This window comes from Athene noctua, chromosome 20, assembly GCF_965140245.1.
Source record: "Athene noctua chromosome 20, bAthNoc1.hap1.1, whole genome shotgun sequence".
NCBI lineage: Eukaryota > Metazoa > Chordata > Aves > Strigiformes > Strigidae > Athene > Athene noctua.
The window spans coordinates 3,545,369-3,567,566 of NC_134056.1; the positions used below are offsets into that span (position 1 = coordinate 3,545,369).

A 22,198-nucleotide genomic window follows, 5' to 3' on the forward strand; every position below is an offset into this window, starting at 1 on the left:
GTACTATTCCTCCTATGGCTATGCAGAACCAAGGTCATGCAGACATTGAATTTGAAATCGCACTCAGCTTTGCACCAGAACGGCCTTGGAAAAATCACAGAGCTGGGGCAGTTGTTTCCACACCTCTCTCCGCTGCTGAAGACACCATCTTTGCTGGGTGATGTCCTGCGGGTTTAGTGGCCTGAAGTGCATATATCTCACTCTTTCCCAACGCAGGGACAATGTGACAGGGGTGACAAGCCATCCAACAAACTGACTGAGCACTGCGTTTTAACCCAAATTTCAGGGGGTCGCAGAACATGCTCCACTGTGCCTGATGCCAACATGGCCCCCTCTTGAGAAGATGGCCGCCAGCCCCACCATGCTTGGCGCAGGAGGTGAGGGAGGCCCTGGCGCTGCAGGGGTCCCCAGTGGCCCCCCATCTGCTCTGTCCAAGAGGGAATGAGAGGTGGCTGTTGCGGGGGCTGCCGAAGTGTGCCCCATGCCAGTGAGGAGGGAGGGTGGGGGGCAGCAGCCATCTTAGGCCTAGTGTGAGGCGCAGGCGGGGAGCCCAGGCGGGCAGCCCGCTCCCTCCCTGTGTCCCCGGGGACGCGTGGCTGCCTGCTCTCCATTTTGGCACCCGGTGGCCGTCCCTGATGGGCACAGCGTGGGGGTGCCGCCCCACGGCCCTTCTCCCCCTCTGGGTGCGGGGCCAGCCCTGTTTGTTCTCCTCTCGGCGCCCGTTATCAGCGCACAACACACACAGGAAGTCCTGTCTGCGATTGTCCATCCCCAGCCTGATTTATACAGGAAGAAAAGCATAAAAAGCCGCCCTTCCACCTCAGCAGCCACCTCCTGCTTGTGTGCGGCCGGTGGCCGGCCATGCTCGGGCTGCGAGGCGGGTGCTCAGGCCCGTCGGAGCCGGGGCGGTCGGGCAGGGATGGCCACCAGGAGCCATCGGGGAGCAGGGCGGCGCAGCGGGGGACAGCGGGGCACCGCAGGTACCATACGACCCGCGGCCATCACCTCAGCGGGATTGGGGTGGGATGGGATGGGATGGGGAGCTGGCAATGGGGACAGAGGGAGTGTGTCCTCTCCAGGCCAGACCCTGGGGGATCCGGGTGGGTTTTTGCCCCTGCTCAGGCAGAGGTGATGGTGGGAGCCTCGGGGGCTGGATGAACACACAGCACTGGCAAAGGGCTGCTGGAGAAATCGGGTTTTCAAAACATCCTTCGGCTGCTTGCAGCGAGGCTGGCTCTGCTGTCAGCCACGCACGTGCCGAGCTGAGGAGCGTCTCCAGTGCTAGTTTGCTCAGAGCAGAGCCCAACCTGCAGCACTATTATTTTTAATTCACTCCACTGGCACTCAGGCTGTTTTCCAGGAGCGGACATCTCAGAGGGTAAATATTACCTCCTGTGCATGTAGAGAAAAGCTACAAACACTTGCACAGATACCTGAGAGATAGCTGGAAATTTTTAGCAAATCTCTTTCCATAACTCATTCACTTTTTCCATTTGCCTGCTCTCTGAACACCTTTGATACAATGCCACGTTGTTCATTCTTCTGTCTGCTCTCCCCTTGTCCGCTCTCACTCCCCTCTGCTGCTCGCCCTCGGTGCGGTGGGACCCTGAGCCACGGTCTCAGATTGCACCACGGCAGAGTTTGGCCCCTGGACGCATCCAGGTCAACGTGGGGCTGGATGGGGCTGCGGGGAAGGATTGTCCCTCCTCTCCCACAGACCTTGACGCTTGTCCTGGCTAACGGCCGAGCCTGGAGCGTGCCGGTGTGTGTGCGTGCCAGGAGCTCAGCAAAGCCTCTCGAATTTATAACTGGAGCTGGGTGATTTGTATGCTGTTTTCAGCTACCTGCAGACCTGTGAGTCCCGTCGTCCTAATTTGTGGCATCACACAGCGTGGGCAGTGAAGCACCTGGGATATTTTGGGATAAAAGGCTGGCTGTGGGTAGGAGCAGCTGGGATACCCAGTGCGAATATGGAGCTGGACCACACCAGTGAATGGCTTTCAGTAGCAATAACCTGGCATGCTTTTTCCCAGGGTCTAACATTCACAGAAGCAATTAACTGGGCAAAGAATCAAACATAAGAAGAAATAACAATTCTTTGTCAGTGATAAAATTAATTTAAAAGTGGATTGGGAAGCTCTGCCACCGCTTGGGAAGCTGTGTGAGACAGAAGCCCAAGTGCAGTGGCCTCCTCGAAAATCCGCTGCTCTTCTGGGCAGTAGCAGAAAACACAGAGTCTGCACTGAGAGATTTTGAATGTTATTCCCTGTGATCCAGCATTCATTCTGCTGATTGAGTTAGTCCCCCTCTATGCTGTTAAACTACCAGCTCTGCGCAAGTTTCCCTAGAGGTAAGGAAGACAAATTGAATCTGGGCTGTGGGCTCATTTGAGGCATTTCCCAGACTCTACCGCTGCAGATGGGGCTGGCTCTGGGGAGACAGATTTACAAACTGCAACAAATTAGAGTAAACGAACCTGACTCAGTCACACCAGCAGCAGAAGGGCATGGCAAAACACAAGGGAAGGTTTAATCTGAGGTTTCAAACCAGACAGAGAAAGAAAAGGGTCTCTGTAAACAGAAGTGGATGATCAGAAATGTTATTTCACTCTCCGTCCTCTTTCCCAAAGCGAACTTTTGGATTCTCAACTTGCCCATAGCCCGGGAGGTGACTGCAGAGAGGAGCTCTGCTTAGTGCAGGCTTCTGGAGCTGGAGGCTTTCTCCTGTTAGAGAAGGATAATCAGAGCAAGAAAAAGAAGTCTTGTGCTCTCTCTCGAGCGGCTCACTGGGACGGCCGTGATGAAGGCACCGAGCCGGGCACGCAGTTCCCAGCTTTTCCCACCACACTTCCCATGTGCTCCTCGGGGAGTGATTCACTGGGAAAACACAGAGGGGAACGATGGCGTGGGGGACCATTCCCCACTGACTAATGCCACTTTTTGCCAGGGAAATTTCACAGAAAGCCACAAAATTCAGTTTATTCCTGGGTGAGATGAATCATTTCCCAGCTTTTATGCAGCAGCCATTACTGCCTCCTCTAAATGTAAATAAGAACTGCTCTGTGTGCACTTAAGAGAAAATAAACCTGGCTACAGGATGTTGCCCTGTTCAGGCACTGGGTTTTGCACAGCTATAGCTAGTCTGCTGTATGTCTCTGCAGTTGTCTTAAATTATAACATACCAGTCCCAGGACACTTAATGCTTGTGAGGTTCTTAGGCAAAAAAAAAAAATTTAAAAAAAAATTGTGGGAATCAGGTCTCGGTCATAATGTGCATAGCACTGGGCAACTGGTGACGACAGATCGAGAGCTATGGGACAAGTACTTTTCTTGGTCTGACCTGCTTTGATCCCACTGACATCAATGGACTTCTCTAGATTTCCACAGAGATAACTGGTCTGCAGCTGACGCAACCGAGAACAATATGGGACATAATAGAATAGTGGGAGGTCATTTTCCTCTGCAGAACAGGGGCTGCTCCAAAGCCTAAACTTCAGTGTAAAATTTACAACAAACAGCCTTATGAAGAGCCTGAACAGAAGCGTTTGTCCTAAAACAGGAAAAGCCATTCCCTCTTTTTTCAGAAGCACCAAAAATTCCTATTGCTTTAGCAAGTGCTTCCAGTTCTGTGCCAAGACCCCTGCGGAGGTCAGCGAAAGCCCATTGTACGCAGCAGGTATGGGGTCAGCCGTGGCTTGTAGTAGCTGAAAAGTTTTGCATCTGTGTGTGTGTCACTCTTCTGTCTCCCCATCCATCCATCCATCCATCCATCCATCCATCCATCCATCCATCTTCATCTGCCACTTCAGCACCTCTGGCCCCAGCTGGGGACGTGCTCGTGTGCTTGGGCATGTCCCATTTGTTGTGATGGGCTGTAAGCACTCCTAAGCAAGGGTTCCTGATGTGGGACCTTAGTGCTGATCTCCTATTCATTCTTCTCCGTTAATCATTCCTTTGTCATGCCTACAGAGCCAGAGCAAAGTTGAGACCCCCCACCCCAGCCCCAGACACCCTCACAGCCCCTGAGCTCACCTAACTGCAGGGGGGACCGGCTGGCAGCCCAGCCCACCCTTCCAGCTCTCAGTCCACTGCGGATGCTCTCAGGGTGATGTTGGATCTGGAGCGGGTGCAGTGTGCTTGGCAGGTCTGCGGGACGGGCTCTAGGAAACGGGGTTGTGGAGGGAAAATCTCACCTTGACAGCCAGCCCGGTGCTCAGCCTGAGACCTGCTCCGGGCCAGCACTCAGCGTGCCTTGTAGCTCACACTGGTCATAAAACCGGTGGGAGAGGAGGAGATTTTGACATTGTTAAATCTAAGAGGGAGGTTGGGCAGAAACATTTCTTTCTTGGCCTGGAGACAAGCATTAATATTAGATGTCGTGGGAGTACACTTCTATCGTCCAAGGGAGAGAGCTTTGGAGGAAACATGTAAAACACTGGTCCAGGGAGGACTTCAAATTCAGATAGACTTGCAGTCAGGAGCCAAAATCCCTTACTGCCTTTGTCAGAAGCCCATCACACCGATATTAACAGAGCCAACAGATCCGATCTCCCCGCACTCTGAACTGGCATAACTCCTCTGCTTTCAAGGGAACTTTGCCAGGCAGTGTCCTGGGGGATTTCCTCCCTGCATAATGAATATTAACATATAAGATGCTGAGCCCTCCCAAAGAGCAGAGGATTAAATGCTCTTTTAATGGACTATACGTAGTTTTTAAGCAGCTGATAGGGGCACTTGCTCAAGCAAAGATTTGCCCCAGAAAATGGAACTGAAAAGCAAATATTTTGCAATTTGGATACTGGCAGAATTTTAAAATGCTGCAGTGCACTTAGGGAATAATTGCCTAATGGCTGAGAAGGCTCTAACGGAGACCCCGAAAGGCGACGTGCTTCGTCCTGCGCCGCGTGATGTTGTCCCACAAGGAGCTGAAAGATGAGTGATGCTCTGTTGGTGCCCCCATCTCACCACCAAATTCACACGTGGGATCCTGGGAACACGTGCAAAGGTTGTCTGGGCAGTTAGGGATTTTTGTCCTTAAATGAGCGTGCTGAAGATGATAAAATATGGTGTTGGGGTACAGCAGATGCAATCACAAATCAGTGTAAGGAGACTTGGATACACCCAGGAGAGTGTCAGCAGGAATGGGGGGGGGCACCCTGATCTCTTGAGGTCTTGGTAAATCCCAGCCTTGGGCACTGGGGAAGCTGTGGGAGGGGATGGCTTGGTGTTCAGCATAGCCCAGTCACTGCGTGAGGTGGAACCAGGGCTTCTGCCCTGCTCAGCCCTGCTCGTGCTCCTGCCTGCTCAGCCCCAAAGAGCCCAAAGGCACCGTGGGTCTGCCTGGCCTTTCCCACGGTGACCTACACTGCAAGCTCGTGTGAGCGAGGGGAGGTTCAGGACCCATAGGGTGCTCCTAAAACACCCGCTGTGCAGGGAAGGGATGGGCCTCCCCGTGCCCTGCCACCGGTTTGGCAGTGTCCGTGCCTCTCTGGCACACCAGCGAGCCTTTGCGGTGTGAGCTCAGCGCCAATGCCAGGCACGGGCACGCTGTGGCCACGATCCTGCTTTCATCCTCCACTCCACTCCACAAGGACCTTTGGGAGCATCCTGGGAACCCACACCAGGTCCTTCGTGGGCAAGGGCAGGTCTCTGATCTCTGCCTGCATGACAAGGGGAGTGTAACACTGGGCTTTCTCTGTTCTGACAGTAAGAAACCAAGATGCTCCGTAAAGAAAGGATCCCTGCCTGGGACAAATGATGGAGCACCGAAGATAAGGTGAGTGTCTCAGCTGTGAAATGAGATCCTGTGCTTTCAGTATGATCAGACAGAGAAGCTTTCCATTGGCTTCCAAAGGCATTTTGCAATCATTAGATAAGTTAACTATCAGGCTCTGTTCATCTCCCCCATACACCAGAAAAAACAATAACACTCTTTGCATAATAAGATAATTACCGTCCCTTCCAGGCTCTTGGGAAAAGTCGCCTGTGCTCCGTGCTTATGAGATTAAGTGAGCTGAAATCATTCCCCAGAGGATCCAGACAAGAGTAGGCAAACCTGTTTGTGCCGTGTGAGATGCTGTGTAACGTGGAGCTGCGCTTCCACCAGCACCAGCGAGCCTTTCCCCTGCTGCTGGGAGCCATCCCGTCTCCCACACGCTCCGTCCTCCCCGGCAGTGGAGCTCCAGCTTCACCAGCACGTCCCGGAGCTGGTTCCCCTCTGCTCCGCTCCCTTCCCCGGGCAGAATCTCACCAAAGCAGTTTATTCTCCTTTTACACGTGTCCACCTGAGAGCCCCATGCCAGCACCTCTAGCACCCAGCAGCTTCCCCGGAGGGTGCAGCGCGACCCGAGACCGCCCCGGTTCAATCAGCAGCCTCAGCATATCCATGAGGAAATACAGGGGATGGGCCAGTGATCTCAGCTGCTCTTTTGCAGCCATTATTGTTTAACTGGTGAATATTTCCCTTAAATGCCTACATGCTTTAAAAAAAAAAAAAAAAAAAGGCAAAGTTTAATGGGAACAAATATTCCCAGGGGTTTGTAGCCTGCCATTGATTTGCACATCAGACCCCTGCGATCTTTAAGGCTGGTTCTGAGCTCAGGCAGGCGCCTAAGTCATTTGAAAAACAATAAGCCTCTGTGCTTTAATTTCCCAGAGAAAAATGTAGACAAAACAAGTGGCAGTTTGGCACAAAGCAAACTGCAGAATTTGCTTTAATAACCGGGTGTTTAACGGGAGAAGCCTGTAAGCAGCTGGGGCTCGGCCTGCCTAGTCTGTCCCCGGGCAGGTGTTGGCAAAGCTGCGCCCTGCGTGGGTCTGGGTGTTGAATTTGGGCGTCTCTCCGGGTCGAGCCTCGAATCGCTCCACAGCTAGCAGGGCACCCAAGGAATCCTTTCAGCATCCTTTAGGCTCGCTGGAAACCAGCCTCCCCGTCCTGGCAGTTCATCGCCTGCTTCTGGAGGACTTTACTGTTGTAATGAGCTCAGGGGAATTAAGAATATAATTATATGTCTTACATGTCCTCCTGGGGAATGCAGAACCAGCTACAGTATTTTTTAGCAAAAAGAAATAAATAAGCCCTGGTCACTGCACTGGTGAGGGAGTCTGAACACCCCTGGGCCAGGGGCCGGGGGCTCTGCTGGGATCTGCCCCTCTCGCCATTAATCCCCTGCCCACCCGGGGGGGCAGGTCTTGGCAGCGGGGGCAGAAATCTTGTGTCTTGTAGCATGGGGTGCGCAGAAACGGACTGGCAGGGCTGTGGGGCTCAGCCTGCTGCGGGCAGGTTGGTGCCGGGGCAGGGATCCCCCCCAGCCCCGGCCTCGTCGGGGTCAGCGCGGTGCTGACAACATACAGCATCAGCGTGTCCCCCCCCGGGCTGGGCTTCTGCTCTGTCCCTGCGTGTCCCCCCCCCGGACCAGACTTCTCCTGGAGGGGCCCTGCCCTGCCTCTGCCCGTCCCCTTAGGACTGGGCTTACCTGGGGGGACCTAGCTTGTCCCTACATGTCCCCCCCCAGGACCAGGCTTCTCTGGGGGTGTCCTGCCATGTCTGCACATCCCCTCAGATACTGGCTTCCCTGGGGGTCCTGCCCTGTCCCTCCACGTCCCCCCCCAGGACCAGACTTCTCGGGGGGGGTCCTGTCCTGTCTGCATGTCCCCCCCCAAGACCAGACTCCTCCAGGGGGGTCCCCAGCCTGTCCCTCCATGTGTCGTGTCCCCCCCCCAGGACCAGGCTTCTCCGGGGGGTCCTGCCCTGTCCCTGTCCCGTCCCCGGGGGAGCCCGGTCACCTCGGCGGGGGCAGGTGGCGGCGGGGGCCGGCGGGGCGGGGGCAGGCGGAGGCTCCCCGGGCCCCGGCGCTTCCCCCCGACCGGGAGGCTCCGCTTTCCTCCCCGCCGGGAGCTCATTGGGCCGGGGCGGAGGGACCGGCTCGGGCCGGGGGAGGAAATGCGCGGGGGGCCGCGGCGCGGTGGCGACTCCGCGGCTCCGGCACCGCCGCCGCCACCGGTGAGTCCCGGCGGGCGCAGCCCGGGGCGCGGGGGGGTGTCGGCAAGCCCCGGGGGGGGCCGCGGCTGCATCCTCCAGCGGGGGGAGACGGGCGGGGGGGGAGCGATTCGCGGGACGGGACTCGCTGCCGCAGCGGGAGCTCCCGGGGGTCCCGGGGCGGGGGGGGGGGGGGTGGCGATTGGTGTCCCTGGGGTGGCGGCAGCGGGACTGCGGGCAGGGCTCTGTCTGCCCCGGCGCGGGGGGGGTGCAAGCGCCCGGGGGAGCGGGGCTCGGCCTGCTGCGGGCCGGGGTGAGCATCCCTGCGCCGGCCCCCGTGTCCCCCACCGGTCCCCGTGTCCCTGTGCCCACCCCCGCGGTCCCCGCGCCCCCATCCCGGCTCCATCCCGCCCGCATCCCTGTGCCCGAGCCTCAGCCCAGCCTGCGCAGAGAGCAGCCGGCGGCGTTTGTGGGGGGAAAATCCATCTCCGCGCTGGTGCTGCTGCCCCTCGCCGGGAGGGGTCGGCTCGCAGGGCACAACGCGCAGCTGGGAGCAGCGGTTTCACCTGCAGGACTAGGCCAGAGCTGTGAGTGCATCTCTCGCCTTGCCGGGAGGGGAACTGCAGCCTCTCCCGCACCACCCTGCAGCCAGACCCCAGTTCCTACTGCTGCCGTCAGCCGGGGTTTCCACCTGGGCTTCGTGGGCAGAGCTGGACAAAGCACGGCTCACCTGCACGGCGGGCTGCTGCGGCGGGTTAGGCAAGAGCAGACTTAGGAAATGCTTCTGACCCCCCCACCCCGGCTCAGAGCTGCACATGCCCGGGCCAGGAGACGGTGCTGCCCCCCCACCCCACCCCGAAACAGCAGAAGCTCAGATGCACCCACATGGTTTCACTTACCAGATCATGGGGCTTCACCTCTTCATTTGAGAGGCTAGAAAGGCACTGTCAAAAAAAACCTCTATTTTTTTTTCTTAAGCATGAAAAGGTTTGCCTTGTGTGTTTTAAACGAGGAGCATTAGAACAGATAGTGGCAACAGGTTGGAGGATCAGCAGCAGCTTTAAAGAGGCTGATTTTCATAAACTCCCCAAAAAGACAAGTATAAATTATCCTATTTTCCACTTTTGCAACTTTTTTTGGTATGAAGCAACCATAATTTTATGACCCAGAGGGATACTCTGACCACTTGAGGTAGGGCAATGCTGCTCCATTTCAAAGCAAAAAAACCATCTATATTTTAGGCTTGTGCCCTGCATTTCTTGCCTTCCCCACAGGGAAAGCTCCCACAGCAGTCACGGGAATCCTGTGGGAGGACGGAGATGGCAGAGTTTGACTTACAGACTTCTGGAGGAGCACTGCTAGTCCAGGGATCTGTGATTGTGAGGAAAATATGTGTCCCAGTATAGCCCTGGGAAAAGCTGGCTGGCTGAGCAGTGGGGAGTTAGTATGTCCCTGTACACTAGTGTCCCTGGGATGTCTCCAGGAGGACTGGGGAGAAAGAAGGTTTCTTCACAATTTTAAAAAAATTTTCCAGCAAGTCAACCAAGATTTGATTTCCTGACGGTGGAGATACCATATATTAATCATTAGAAGATGAAATTTATTGCTACATTTGGTGGAGAATGGTGGACTACAGGCTTTATATCACCAAAATCATCCTTACCTCCTCAAAGCTGGGCTTGCCCGGAGGTTCAGATGGGCCTGGGCTTCAGCAGTTCCCTGCTGGGCTGCGGCTCGGTGGGGAGCTGGTACTGCTGTGGGAGCAGGGTGGGCACGTTGCTGTCCCCAAGCCAGAGCCTCAGCTTCGGCAGTACCGCTGCATTCAGGGACTGACTGAGGGCCTGATAACGTTTCATAGCAATAAAGTCGATTTGCTGTGACACAAAACCTCCCTGTTGCCCAGCCAGGCAGGGCTGGTGCCCCGCTCATGGACCCAGACGAGTCCCTGGCTGGGTGAGGAGGGGCAGGGGCTGCTCGGCCAGCTGGCCGGCCCACTCAGCGCTGGAAATACGCACAAAATATTCGATATTAAGGGACAGGAAAGCACCAGGCAGGTTTCTTTCCAGATGTGGGTCTGCATCTCTCCATGCCTCAGTTTCTTCACCTGCACAAAGGAAAAGATGACACTGAGTGCCCTGGAGAAGGGCTTTGAGACCTGCAGGGTCAACAGAATTGGCAGGGTTATGCCTAACAACTCGGCTTGGAGTTAGGAATTGGCCCAAAGGAGATTGGGGATGAACCTGCAGCTCTTCAGTCCAATCCTGCCCCATATCACCTGGGGATTTTAGTTTATCTGCTTTTTCAGAAGGATGTTTCATTTCATGTTGCCTCCCCACAAAGCCACTCCTTCTCCAAGGCTTCATCAGAAAGACTGATTCTGTCTTTAATTCACATATATTTAAGGTGGGTTTCTTTAGTCCTCACTCCTTTAACTGCTGCCATCCGGAGGCCAGCTGTTTTGTTTTAAAGTAGATATTGTTTAGTTTAGATATTGTTATTGACCTTCTTCAGCCTTGTTTCATATTTGTCCTCTGCTAGAAAATCAAAGCCTCTTTATTCATGACTCGGTTAGCCCTGACTCTGCAGACGGTACATATGGCCCTTACAGCACTTTTCTCTGGCGAGAATTTGTATTTTAAAGAGAAGAAGATCAGATTTCAGTGTGTTATGTGGTGGGAAAATGCAGCTTTACAATGCTGTATGGATTAAGAAATTACAGGCCATTGTTTTGCCCTCGCTGCCTGGAATTGGCAGCGTATTTCAGAGTGCCACAGGTCCCTTTCCTGGCACTTGGTCCCCAGCGCCACAAGAGCATCTCCTGAGTGCCAGGCCAGACGTAAACTGCTGCCACACCGGTGACTTGAGTGGGGCAAAGCGGGTTTGTGCAGGGGGAGCATCCACCCTGCGAGGGGTTCACGGGACCCTCGTGTCCCCTGTGCTTTGGCACGTCCCCCTGCTCTGCTGCCAGCCAGCGTGCTCTGCCCCAGCCCCTTGTGCTGCCCTCAGAGGGTCTGTGTCCCTCCAACCCTGGGAGCAGGGGCTGGCCCCGTGGCTCTGTCCAGTGTCACCGGCCGGGGACAGACACCCCACGTTCACACCGCTCTTCTCTCGGTCGCAGGGTTCCCCGCTGAAGGACGAGACATGCGGTAGGAGCCAGCACTTCCCACCAAAGAGGGAGACTCGGTCGTGCTGCACAGCCCGGGGCACCGCGGGAGGGACAGGACATGCGCCGCATCGGCTGCTTCCTCTCGGGACTCCTCTTCATCCTCAGCGCGGCCAGCACCGGCGGCTTTGCCCGGGCAGGGTAAGGCCCGTTTTTGTCTGCATCTCCCGGGTGTGCCCACCTGCGTGTCACAGCGAGGCGCATCCTCATCCTCTCTGGGGGATGAAGGGCCCTGTTCAGCTGCACATGCATGGGAAGCTCACTGGGCTGGCGAGGAGGTGGGAAAAGGCTCTTCTGAGTCCTCCCGGGGCAGCCGGGGTTCAGCAGCCCTTTACTTGTGTTTGTTTTTTCACTGAAGCGAAAAAACCTCTCAGAGATAATGCCCTGGCTCCGTTTAGCTCCATGCAGGGGATACAAAGACACTCTGGGCTTTTTGTCTGGGAGAGTCAAAAGCTAATCAGGCCCCGAGCTGTTCATGAATTATTATCGTCTCCTTCAAGGACATCCTTGCACAAAAATATCTCACCAGTCAAGCCTTGCAAACGAGGCATCAGAGGTGGATGCGTCCAGGGGCTGCAGGCGTGGGAAGCCCGGCGGGTTGTTGCCTGCTGTGCCCTGTGCTCCTGGGGACGAGGCAGCTGCCCCAGGGTGGCAGCTCCAGCGATTCCCCTTCCCTTTCTGGGAAATGGGTCCAAGACGTGCCCTGGATCCCAGCACAGCCTGGGCAGGCACAGCCTGGCTCCCACCGGGTCGGAGGAAGCCCAGAGCTCGGTGCCCCAGTTTCTTCCCCAGCCAAAAGGAGCTTGAGCTCAACACCCACCCCCCCAGATACAGCTCACATCTCCTACAAAGTTTGTTTTTACACTGAAATACTCTCCTCTAGCATTAAACCTTCTGCATTCTGGGTCGTGACAGAAACCACAGGCTGAATTCCTTGCTCGCACGCACAGGCTGTAGCTATAGCTTTATTCTAAATTTTTCAAAGCAAACAATTGCCATTTAAAAATTGCATGTTCTATAGCATTCATCAGCGAGGCTGAGAGGAGTTTTCTGGAGTTAATGGAAGCCATCTGATGTCCATGCTGATTCCCAGGCTTTTTATTCTAGTTTCTAATTGGGCTGGGAGGCTGAGACAAGTAGACGAGTTCCTCAGTGGGACTGACCTGCTTGGGCTGGAAAATGTTGAAGGAAAGAATTTTTAACCAAGACCACTTTGGCTGTTAACCTTGGGAAAGTTTTTGACTGGATCACAGTTATCTTAGGAAGACTGGAGGGCAACTTTCATCTGGCCTCTACTCTTTTGCGGTGAGCCTGACCCTTCCTGTGAAATCATTAATTTTTTTTGCTGACCACAGGGGCATCCATTTCAGGAGTGCAAAAGTCTCAGACAGGAAAAATCCACCCGGAAAGTGAGTGATTTTAGGGGAAGGGAAGCAATGAATGGAAGGAAAACTTAATTTTGAGTTAAACTCCCTTAAATCTGGGCCCCAACTGCTCCCCCGGGACGGAGGGACTGTGCCGGGGTGAGTGTACGAGGAGGCGCAGGGGCTGAGGAGGAAGAGTTTGTGCAGCCAGCAGCGCTCAAGCTTCGTGTCGCTGCCCTGAAACAGCTTGAAGTAGCCTCCTGGGTCACTCGGGCTATGAGCTGCTGCCGTTTAAATAGCCCTCTGTAGAGAGGGACTGTCTGGCCACGTCCTGGGCTGGTGTAAATCAGTGGAGCCCCTTTGCCCCGAAGGGAGAGGCGGTGGGTTAGTTTTTAGCCGGTGTCTGACCTGCTCCCCTCTGCTCAGCCGCAGAGTCTGTGCCGTGGCGCCGCAGAACCGGGCGGCCGCTTACACCGAGTCCCACGTCCAGCCCGTCTACCAGCCCTACCTCACCACCTGCCAGGGCCACCGCCTCTGCAGCACCTACAGGTGAGGGCAGCTGCCTGCACCACCCACCCCGGCCCTCACAGGGAGCTGGATCCGTCCCAGTGAGGACTGGGGGGGGAGGTTCTGCCTCTGTCTATGAGGAAGAGGCTCCCAGCCCCTGGGCACGGGATGCCAGCGCGGGGGGACCTGACCCTGGCCGGGGATTTGGGGGGGATTCTCCATCACCCAGCTCAGCCCCATCCTTGTGTTGCAGAACCATCTACAGAGTTGCCTACCGGCAGGCGTACAGGCAGCTGCCCCCGCCCGCGGCCTCGTGCTGCCCCGGCTGGAGCAGAGCTAACAGCCACGCGCTCAGCTGCGACAGAGGTAAGAGGCTGCTGGGCCACCCTGGTGCCAGCACTCAGAACCCTCTAGGTTGGGAAAGACCTTGAAGATCTTCTCGCCCTCCCTCCAGATCCCGTGGGCCGGGGAGCTCAGGTCCCTGGATGAGGCCGTGGCAGCCAGCTCGCTCTCATTTATCGGCACTCTGCCTCTCAGGCAGATTCTCCCTGTAGGAAAGCATTTAAATTTTTGGCGTCACAGCTAAATGTGGTTCAATTTCTGATTAATTCCCAGCCTTTCTTTGCTGCCTCGCAGGCCTTTTTCCTTTGGGATTGCTTATTAACTTTATAGTTACCAGAGGATAAATAAAACGAGTAAGTCCTTTCCATATAAATCAGCAGTAATGGAAGAGAAATGCTTTCAGGAGGCAGTCGTGATGTACAGCACGAAACAAATGCATAACACATCAGTGATGAGCCCGTCCCCAGATGAGCTCAGAGCAGAGCACCAAGGGCTCCCCAGGGCCCGCTGCTGCCCACGGGTCCCCCTCCCTCCCGGCTGGGCTTGGCTGCTGGTGCCTCGGCCTCTTTCCAGGCTGCAAAACCAAGGTCCTGTTCATCCCACACCCACCCTGTGCCCCGCTCCACCGCAGTCAGCTCAACGCCACCACGCTGGGGCTGGTGCTGGTGTGTGTTCTGCTGTGTGCGTGTCTTATGAGGAGCGGCTGAGGGAACTGGGGGGGTTCAGTCTGGAGAAGAGGAGGCTGAGGGGAGACCTCCTGGCCCTCTGCAACTCCCTGCCAGGAGGGGGCAGAGAGGGGGGATGAGTCTCTAGAGCCAAGGCCCCAGCGCCAGGCCCCGAGGGAATGGCCTCAAGCTGCCCAGGGCAGGGTCAGGCTGGCTCTGAGGAAGGATTTCTGTGCAGAAGGGGCTGTTGGGCATTGGAATGGGCTGCCCAGGGCAGGGGGGAGTCCCCGGGATCCCTGGAGGGGTTGAAGAGTCGGGCTGAGCCAGCGCTGAGGGACCTGGGGGAGTTGGGAAGGGTCAGGGTGAGGGTCATGGTTGGGCTGGAGGAGCTTCAAGGGCTTTTCCAACCGAGCTGATTCTGTGATTCTGTATGTGTGTGTGTGCACAGTGTGTGTACACACACCCACGGTAGCAGGGGAGGGTGCTCAGGCCCCCCAGAGCTGCCCGATGACGCTGTGCTGGTGTTTTGTCTCGCAGCTCTCTGCTGGGTGCCGTGCCAGAACGGCGGGAGCTGCACCTTCCCCGGCAGATGTGCCTGCCCGCCCGGCTGGATGGGGCGAGCCTGCCAGACAGGTACCAGCCACACTGCTCCTCCCCTCCGGGCTCCCTGCATCACGCCTGCCCTGCCAGGAGAGCGGCCATGGGGCTCTGGGGGTCCTCTGCCCACAGACTGACCCCGTGGTGTGGGACAGGGACCAGCACCGTGGCACACGCCTCAGAGAGGGACCCTGTGTTACCCCTCCACACACACACACATACTGCTCCAGAGCAGCGATGCCCGATGGTCTGGCCAGGAAAGGCCACAAAACTCAGCTCCCAGAGGAGCTCTGACGTCCCTTTGGCTGCCTCAGTGCTCCCAGCCCTCATGTGCAGCCCCTGGCATCAACATTTCCTCTCTCTGCTGCTCTGTGCTGGCTCGGCGTGAGCAGAGGCTGTGACTGAGCAGCCCGCAAAAGGCTTTTGGGGTCGGTCTGAGACTGTGTATTTGTAATGACCCATCTCCCAGGCTTTGTAAACTCTCGTTGTAATCTAAGACGCCCATTTACTGCAGAGACTAAATCTGTAAAACGCAAATATCCGGGGGTGGAGGGGAAGCCTGGCGATCTCCCCGCACTGAGCTCCTCTCCAGCATGAGAGCGGCCCGACGCTCCTCGCCAGAGCACAGGGAAATCAGGCAGCTGGTGCACACCACCACGGTGCAACACCCTGCCACGGCGTTTCCCGGTTTTCCGCCCTCCCGCGAGGCAGAGGAGGAGCGTGTGGCATTGACCCACGCTGGGCCAGGCAGGGCTGAGCCCATCGCTGACAGCTCCGGCTCCAGCGCAGGGGGGAAAGGATTTTCCCACTGCCTAAAACAGATTCGCTTGGGCGTGGGAAGTGGTTCAGCTCATTTTGCTTTGTGGGAACAGCTTTAATAACTCCCCCGTGTGAGGAGAGGTTACTGGGTTTTGTACACACTGGAAGGGCTGATAGCTCCTCGCCACGGCTGGCTGGAACCAAAACCCCGGCCATAAATCCAGGATGAGAGCCAAGCGCTGCCTGCACCCGCCTGGCCAGAGCAGGGACGTTTCTGACCAAAGCTTTTGTTTTTGGCTTTTTTGTGGGGGGAGCAGGCGGAGGGGAGGAGACCAGCTCCCCCGTGGCGTTAGCCCAGGTTTACTGCAGCTGGGTGCAAGAGGAAAGGCTGCGCCAGGCGCTCACACCCCGCGGTGCTGACAGCCCCCAGCGCCGTGCCCAGCTCAGCCTGGGCCGTGTGGCCTGGGCCCTCGCCGGGGTGCCGCTGGGCCTAAGCTGAGCCACCGGCGCCCCTCGGCCCGGGTAAGCACCTCCTCGCCCCTCCTGCCCTCGCTGAGCCCTCCCTGTGGTTTCAGATGTGGACGAATGTGCCGGCCAGAGCCATGGATGCGGTCAGCTCTGCATCAACACAGCCGGGAGCTACCGCTGCGCCTGCCAGGACGGCTTCAGCCTCGCTGCCGACGACAAGACGTGCCAGCCTCTGGTGCCAGCTCCCGAGCCAGAAACCTTCAGCCAAACAGGTAACCTGTCCCCCCCCGCCGCTGCAGGACAGCCCTGGCTGCTCAGGGCCTTCGCTGGAAGCTGGGATTAACACTCAGCATCGCAGGGTGGCTGGAGCAGGAGGAGGGATGACAGGCAGAACCCCTCAGCTTTGTTCTCAGTGATCCAGGAGTCCCTCTACCACCCACCCAACCTCCCCTGCGCTCAAATCCAGCCACTGCTCCATCTGCAGAGGTGACAGAGCCTGGCTGCAGCATGCGGGGGCTGGGATGTGGCTGTTCTCTCCATCGTCATCGTCCTTCCCGCAGGGCAGGTCTGGAGCCACGAGGAACAGCGGGCGCCGCTGGTGACGGCCCATTATTACTTTTGGTACGCGCTGTGACACTTCAAACTCGTACCGTGAGTAATAATGCGCTGTGGCCAGCACTGGCATCACGCAGCAAACGCCTGGGAGAGCAGGACACCGTCCAGACGCGCCCCACAAGCCACCTGCTTTTATCCCCCATCCAGGGCCCTCAGCAGGGACGATCCTTTGTGCCCACCATGGGATGGGGCAGACCCAGGTGCTAACTGATGTGACAACCCATGAAAGGCCAGGCTTTGCCAGACATCTTATCCTTTAAGCATCACCCCACTGCCTGAAAAATTCCCCTGCTTTGTTGCAGGTACTCCAGCAGCAAGGAGAGGCTTGTGTGTGTTAGCAGCAGGACTAGATGCAGCGCTTGCAGCGGGCGTTGGATCCAATTGATGCCCCGGGGGCTGGTTCCAGCAGGGCAGACCCCGGGGGCTCGCTAGGAGGGGAGCAAAACGCAGCAGAGCTTGGCCTGAGCCCTGCAGCAATGTCTCTCCCCTGTCTCTACCTTCCACTTCACCTCAGGCAATGGGCTTCTTTTGGTCCCTTTGCAGGTCCCCCCAGTGAAATGAAGGAAGAAATGAAAGACCTGCGGAGCAGAGTGGAAGCGCTGGAGCAGGTGAGCGCTCAGCCCACAGCTCTGCCCTGCCCCTGTTGCAGCTCAAGGCCGCGCTCAGCCAGCTCCCACCCGGGGGCCGATGGCAGCCAGAGTTTCCCTCCGCCCCGGCTCTATTTTTAACACCGTGCTGGCCTCACGCCGCAGCGATCCCAGCTGTGCTCCACGCTGCCGGCAGCACCCACGCTGCAGCAATTTCAGCCCAGCGGCCCTTTGAACGCACCCAAATTTACCCCGGTGGGGTGCAGCCCTGCAGGCAGCGTGTTCCATCGCGTCGGGTGGTCCTCCTGGCTGCGGGGGGACACGCTCAGGGCTCCGCTTCTCCCTGCAGAAACTCCAGCTGGTGCTGGCCCCCTTCCACAACCTCATGCCATCCGCGCCGGAGGACGTCGGCGCAGACCCCATCAGCCGGCTGTCCCACTCCCTCCAGCAGCTGGACAGAATCGACTCCCTCAGCGAGCAGATCTCCTTCCTCGAGGAGCGGCTGGAGACGTGTAAGTGCCAGGAAAAAGCGGGGTTGAAGCATTTCACTCCACCCAGGCTGGCCACGGTGAGCAGATGCGGGCCAGCGAGATCAGTAACGCACATGCCCCTATTAATCTATATTTCCCTCCAGCTCAGCAGCCTGTAATTAATAGAAGATGAACACAAACAGCCCATTAGTTTCATTTCAAAGCTGTTTCTATGGCTGCGCCATCTGACTGCCCTTGTAGCAGCCAAAAATCCTGAGACTGGCACATGGAAACGGGGCTCTGGGGCAGAAGCGGAGGGAGCCCGCTCCGAGCAGCGGGTCACGGCTCGCGACCGGCACCCTCACCCATCTGTGCAGGTTCAACTGACTCCTCAGAGAAGAAACCCCAGCTCTTAGGAAATTAACAGTCCAAAAAAAAGTCCATCAGGGAAGTGGAGGGAGTGTGCAGAAGTTGGCAGATTTACGAGCCTGGGAAGTTTTAGGCATTTCTTTTCTGAAGTCTGGTCCAAGCAGCGGAGCAGAGAGGGTCTCCTGAGTAGCAAACTCTGAACAAGAGACACGAGGCAGAGTGAAATGGCTGACGTTGGGGGGTTCTGCAGCACCCCAGAGCGGGGCAGCGCTCGGGTCCCCGAGGCGGCGCTCTGCCCCCCAGCACTGCAGCTTGAGGCAGGGTAGAGCACAAACCATATGAACACTTTATTTTCTCTTTGCGAGCTTTTTGCAGTTCGTTTTATTAAATAATTCCAGTCAAAGACGCCCAGCTCGGGAGCTGCTGTGAAGCAGCAGCCTGGCGCTCACACAGAGGGGTGAAGGTGCTTGGAAAGATTGAAGGGGAAAAACTGTTTGAGGGCATGTCACGTCCCAGTTCACTGCTTGCAGTAATGGCTTAGATAGAAAAGACTTCAAAGAACTTGTTTGAAGACTAAGTAGCTGCAAATAGACACTTAAAAAACATCTCAGAAAGGGGTAATGATCAGAACCACTGAGTGTTCCAGCAGAACGAGTTTCCTGGTATTGCCCTGTACATATTATTAGTGACAGCACCGAGGAATGTGAGCAGTATCACAAGGTAACATGGATTTATTCCAGGGGATGACTCCAAAATCCTCAAATTAACTTCTGCCAAGCCCGTTCCAGCAAGCAAAACTTGTTTTTGTCCCTCTCAGGGTCTTGAAGGTCCCTGGAGGACACAAGACTCTCCGTTCACGCTCCAGCAAGCGCGAGGGCTTGCAGGGCATCCCACGGAGAGTGAAGTAACCGTCCATTTTCTGTGCTTTGCAAAGCATTTCACAACTGAGTGCAAAGATACAGCTGCACCCTCCAATTGTCTGCGCAGCGGGGATGCGCATAAGGACTGAAAACCGTTCTCTCTTCTTTAAACCACCAGTGAAGGCTCGAGGTCGGATCTCTTTAGGCCAGAACCATTTTAGCCCCCCCCCACGTCCGATTCACCCCCACGTCAGCCCAGGCTGTCCCTGCTTGGGGCAGGGGGGGGTTGTAGGCTCCCCACTGTGTGGGGCTGTGTCACCACCGCCCCGTCCCCAGCCCAGGGAGCTCCCCGGGCGCTGGGGCCCTCGGGGACCAGCAGCACCTGCTCCCACTCCCTGTCACACGGAGCCAGCGCCACGCTGGGCGCCCAAACACGGTGGGACAGAGCCAGCCTGGGGGGGTGGCAAAGGGACAGCGGGGGTGACATTCACAGAGGCTGAGGTCAACCTCATCCTTCTTGGGGAAGGAGACAAACTGAACCCAGGCTAACAACGTTGCTGGATTATTTTTGTTTTTTCCCCATTTCCTCAGGTTCCTGCAGGAATGAACTCTAACCAAGTGCATCCACAGCTCTTATCTCACCCTCCAGCCCCAGGCTGGGGATGAAGCTGCAGCACCGACAGGAAGGCAGAGGGTAGCAGGAGAAGGCTGGTTTCCCATCAGCACCTCCATCATTTTCTCTTCCAAGTCACCTTATCAACGGTCATACAGTTACTTCCAAACTGGACTCTGAGCCCTCAGCATCTCACCCCCTTCCTTGCTGGAGAGGCAGAAAATAAAATACCTTACCTCACGCCGTTAGTGCCTGGCTGTGCCAGGGAGACCGGCTGTACGCGAAGCCGCGTGGTGCCCAGCTTTGCCTGGTTTTTACTGAGCGTTACCCTGGGACATCGTCCCCCCAGGACCTGGGGGCACGGGGCGGTGCTGCTGCCTGCCCAGGGGAGCACAGACCTGGCCTGGGCAGGGCAGCTGCTGCCCCCACCAAAAACCTGGGGACAAATCCGTATTTTGGAGAACCACAGCAGTAACAAGGCTTCTCCACGGGCCTGAAGGTGCAGAGAGTCTGGTTTGACTTGAGTTAGCAAACCTTTCCCTGCGACGCGCCCACCATCGGCACAGAACAGGCAGGGACAAACCTCTGCCCCTGGGCTGTGCCAAGGAGGGAGGGACAGTCCCCTGTGCGAGGGCGGGTGCTTATGGGCATGGCCACCGGCTGCTGCGTTAGCCGGTCCCTGCCTGACACGGCAGCCACAGGCTCCTACCTCCCCCCAGCACCGTTCTGCCCAGGCCCAAGGACCAGTAGAGCTGAGCAGAGGTAGCCAACCTGGTACAACGCTTCCTTACTTGCCTCCAGCAGAGAGCTGAAGGGGTTGTACCAAAATAAAACCTCCTGCTGCATCAGGACCTGCCCGGAGGGTGCTTGCGCCGAGGCCCTGCTTTAACACAGGCACCACCTTCCTCCTCCCCTGCCAGAGGCCCCTGCGGGTGGTTGTCCCCCTAGTTCAGGCCAGGCTGTGGCTCGGGGGGGGCTGGGGGGGGTAGCAGCACAGCCCTTCTGCCTGGGGAGCAAAGGGGACAGGAACCTGCCCTTGCCCCTGGGTCACCAAACCCACCCCCTGCAATAGCCAAGGGCTCAGCACCCTTCTTCCTCCCACAGCAGCGCTCCCACACAAGACCAGGAGTCTCCTTTATTTAAATAACCAAAGGTGTACTTTGTTTTTCTTTAAAGCACATGACATTATTCTCACCCCGATGAAAAGTGAACAGCAGAAAACCGCACCCTGAGGCACCGCTCCCTCCTCCCAGGGACGGACGGGTGCTGCAGGAGTCGCTCGGTGGACGTGGTTATGTCCCCCCCAACCCCAGGAGCTCTCCTAGGAGCCTCCTGGGTTCAACCTCCACGACAACCCTTTATCTGCTGCTCTTACAAAGTGCTGGTTCCGTTCCCATCCTCCCACCCCGACCCGTCCCACAGCGGGTCTGACCCCTGAGTCTGTACTAAGGCCCCTCTGGTAAAGCCCCCTGGCCCCCGCCAAGGCACCAGCTCAGCCCGAGGGGCCCCAGCTCCCTCGGGGCCTCCCTGCCTTTCCCTGTTGAGGCTTGAGCCCCCAAATGCCCCACGACTGCAATTCCACCAGCGCAGCCCCAGCTGGGCTGCAAAACCCAGTTGCGTTGGTTGCCCCAGTAGCCCACCTCAAGGTTAAACACCGTGGGCCACAAACAGGAGGGCTAAAGCCTCCCTGACCCCGAGTGAGAGGGGAAGGCTCCCTGCAACCACGGCCCTGCCCCAACCCTGCTCTTCGCAGAAGGCACCAACACTTCTGCAGCTCCCAGCTGTGGATCCAGGAGCCCTGTTGACCCATCACCTCAAAGCACAGGGGAACCCCCTTTATCTGAACAGAGAAAAAAGCCCATTTGCCCCAAAAAGGAGAGCTGAAGCCTCCCGAGCCCTCTTACAGCTGTGGCTCTGTAGGAGTTTTACAAGCCTTGCAGAGCAGCAGCAAAGACACACGGGAGAGGCACCATCTCTTGGCCAGTGCTGACCATGACAAGTGGCAAAAGGAGCAACGGCAGGGCCCTTTGCATCGGCAGCTGAACCACCACCACGGCAGGGAGCTGGGGGCACTTTCCCCAACACCAAAGCAGCCCCGAGCCCACCCTGGTATCCAGAGGTGGGCCACAAACAAGTCACACACGAGGACAGGTTTGTCCTGATTTTAAAAATCAAGCTGGTGGCTCTGAGCAGTAGAAACAAGGGTGGGGTGTCATTCAGAGATGACTAAACTGGCAAGGCTGGGCAGTGTTCAGCTAAACTCGGCCCAGACCATACAATGCTGGCTTGGTCAGACTGCAGCTTCCCTCTCCACCGCTGTACCCTGCCCTGAGCAAGGGCCCCCGTTCAGACAAGGCAATCGAGCCCAAAGAAACACTGTAAGGCCCCACACCTTCCCTTCCGCAGCCCGGCTGAGGTTACTGGCCCCAAGTGCCTCCTTCAGAAGCAAAAGGCTTGGCTCAGGAGTGCCTGGGCAAGACAAAACCCCAGCACAAGGTGCTGCTGCCACCCGAGGACGACTCTCAAGGAGACAGGTCCTGCCCCTGGCACCGCCACGCCACAGGGCAGCGCTCCGGGAGGACATCGCGCTCCCAGCGAGCCAGAGCCTGGATTTTCACCGGTTTCTCAGCCCCGTTCGAGCAGCATCAAGGTTGTGCAGATACAAACTGCTGCCGGGTGGTTTCCATCAGGGGCAGCACGGGGCCAGGCCGGCACAAACACGGGTGCACTGACGTGAGGCAGAGCCCTGCCTCCAGCCAGGTTTTCATTGTCACCCCACATCAGATGCCTGAGCTGGGGGAACTCACCTCTCTGGTCATTGAGTCCTTTGGTAGCACAAGTT

The 22,198-nt window shown here is 57.1% G+C and overlaps 1 protein-coding gene across 4 annotated transcripts; it reads left to right on the forward strand.

Moving 5' to 3' along the window:
• Positions 1 to 842: 842 nt before the first annotated feature.
• EGFL7 (EGF like domain multiple 7) lies at positions 843 to 22,069 on the forward strand. 4 transcript variants are annotated; one of them, XM_074923474.1, is made up of 10 exons: positions 843 to 980; positions 5,707 to 5,775; positions 11,096 to 11,281; positions 12,931 to 13,053; positions 13,265 to 13,377; positions 14,556 to 14,651; positions 15,950 to 16,114; positions 17,001 to 17,065; positions 17,394 to 17,556; positions 19,335 to 22,069. In XM_074923474.1, exons 3-10 carry the CDS (start codon positions 11,202 to 11,204, stop codon positions 19,355 to 19,357), a joined length of 828 nt encoding a protein of 275 aa, XP_074779575.1. In that variant the 5' UTR covers positions 843 to 980; positions 5,707 to 5,775; positions 11,096 to 11,201; the 3' UTR covers positions 19,358 to 22,069. The 4 variants fall into 4 exon arrangements, with proteins under 4 accessions (XP_074779575.1, XP_074779573.1, XP_074779576.1 ...); XM_074923472.1 differs by having other exon boundaries at positions 17,394 to 22,069; XM_074923475.1 differs by lacking the exon at positions 12,931 to 13,053 and having other exon boundaries at positions 17,394 to 22,069.
• Positions 22,070 to 22,198: the final 129 nt, after the last annotated feature.

Excerpts from the sequence above, each read along its gene's own strand:
- EGFL7 (XM_074923472.1), top strand. The coding sequence starts at position 11,202 with ATGCGCCGCATCGGCTGCTTCCTCTCGGGACTCCTCTTCATCCTCAGC. Across the intron at positions 14,652-15,949 it reads GGGGCGAGCCTGCCAGACAG|ATGTGGACGAATGTGCCGGC; the intron begins GTACCAGCCACA and ends CTGTGGTTTCAG. Across the intron at positions 17,066-17,393 it reads GAGTGGAAGCGCTGGAGCAG|AAACTCCAGCTGGTGCTGGC; the intron begins GTGAGCGCTCAG and ends TTCTCCCTGCAG.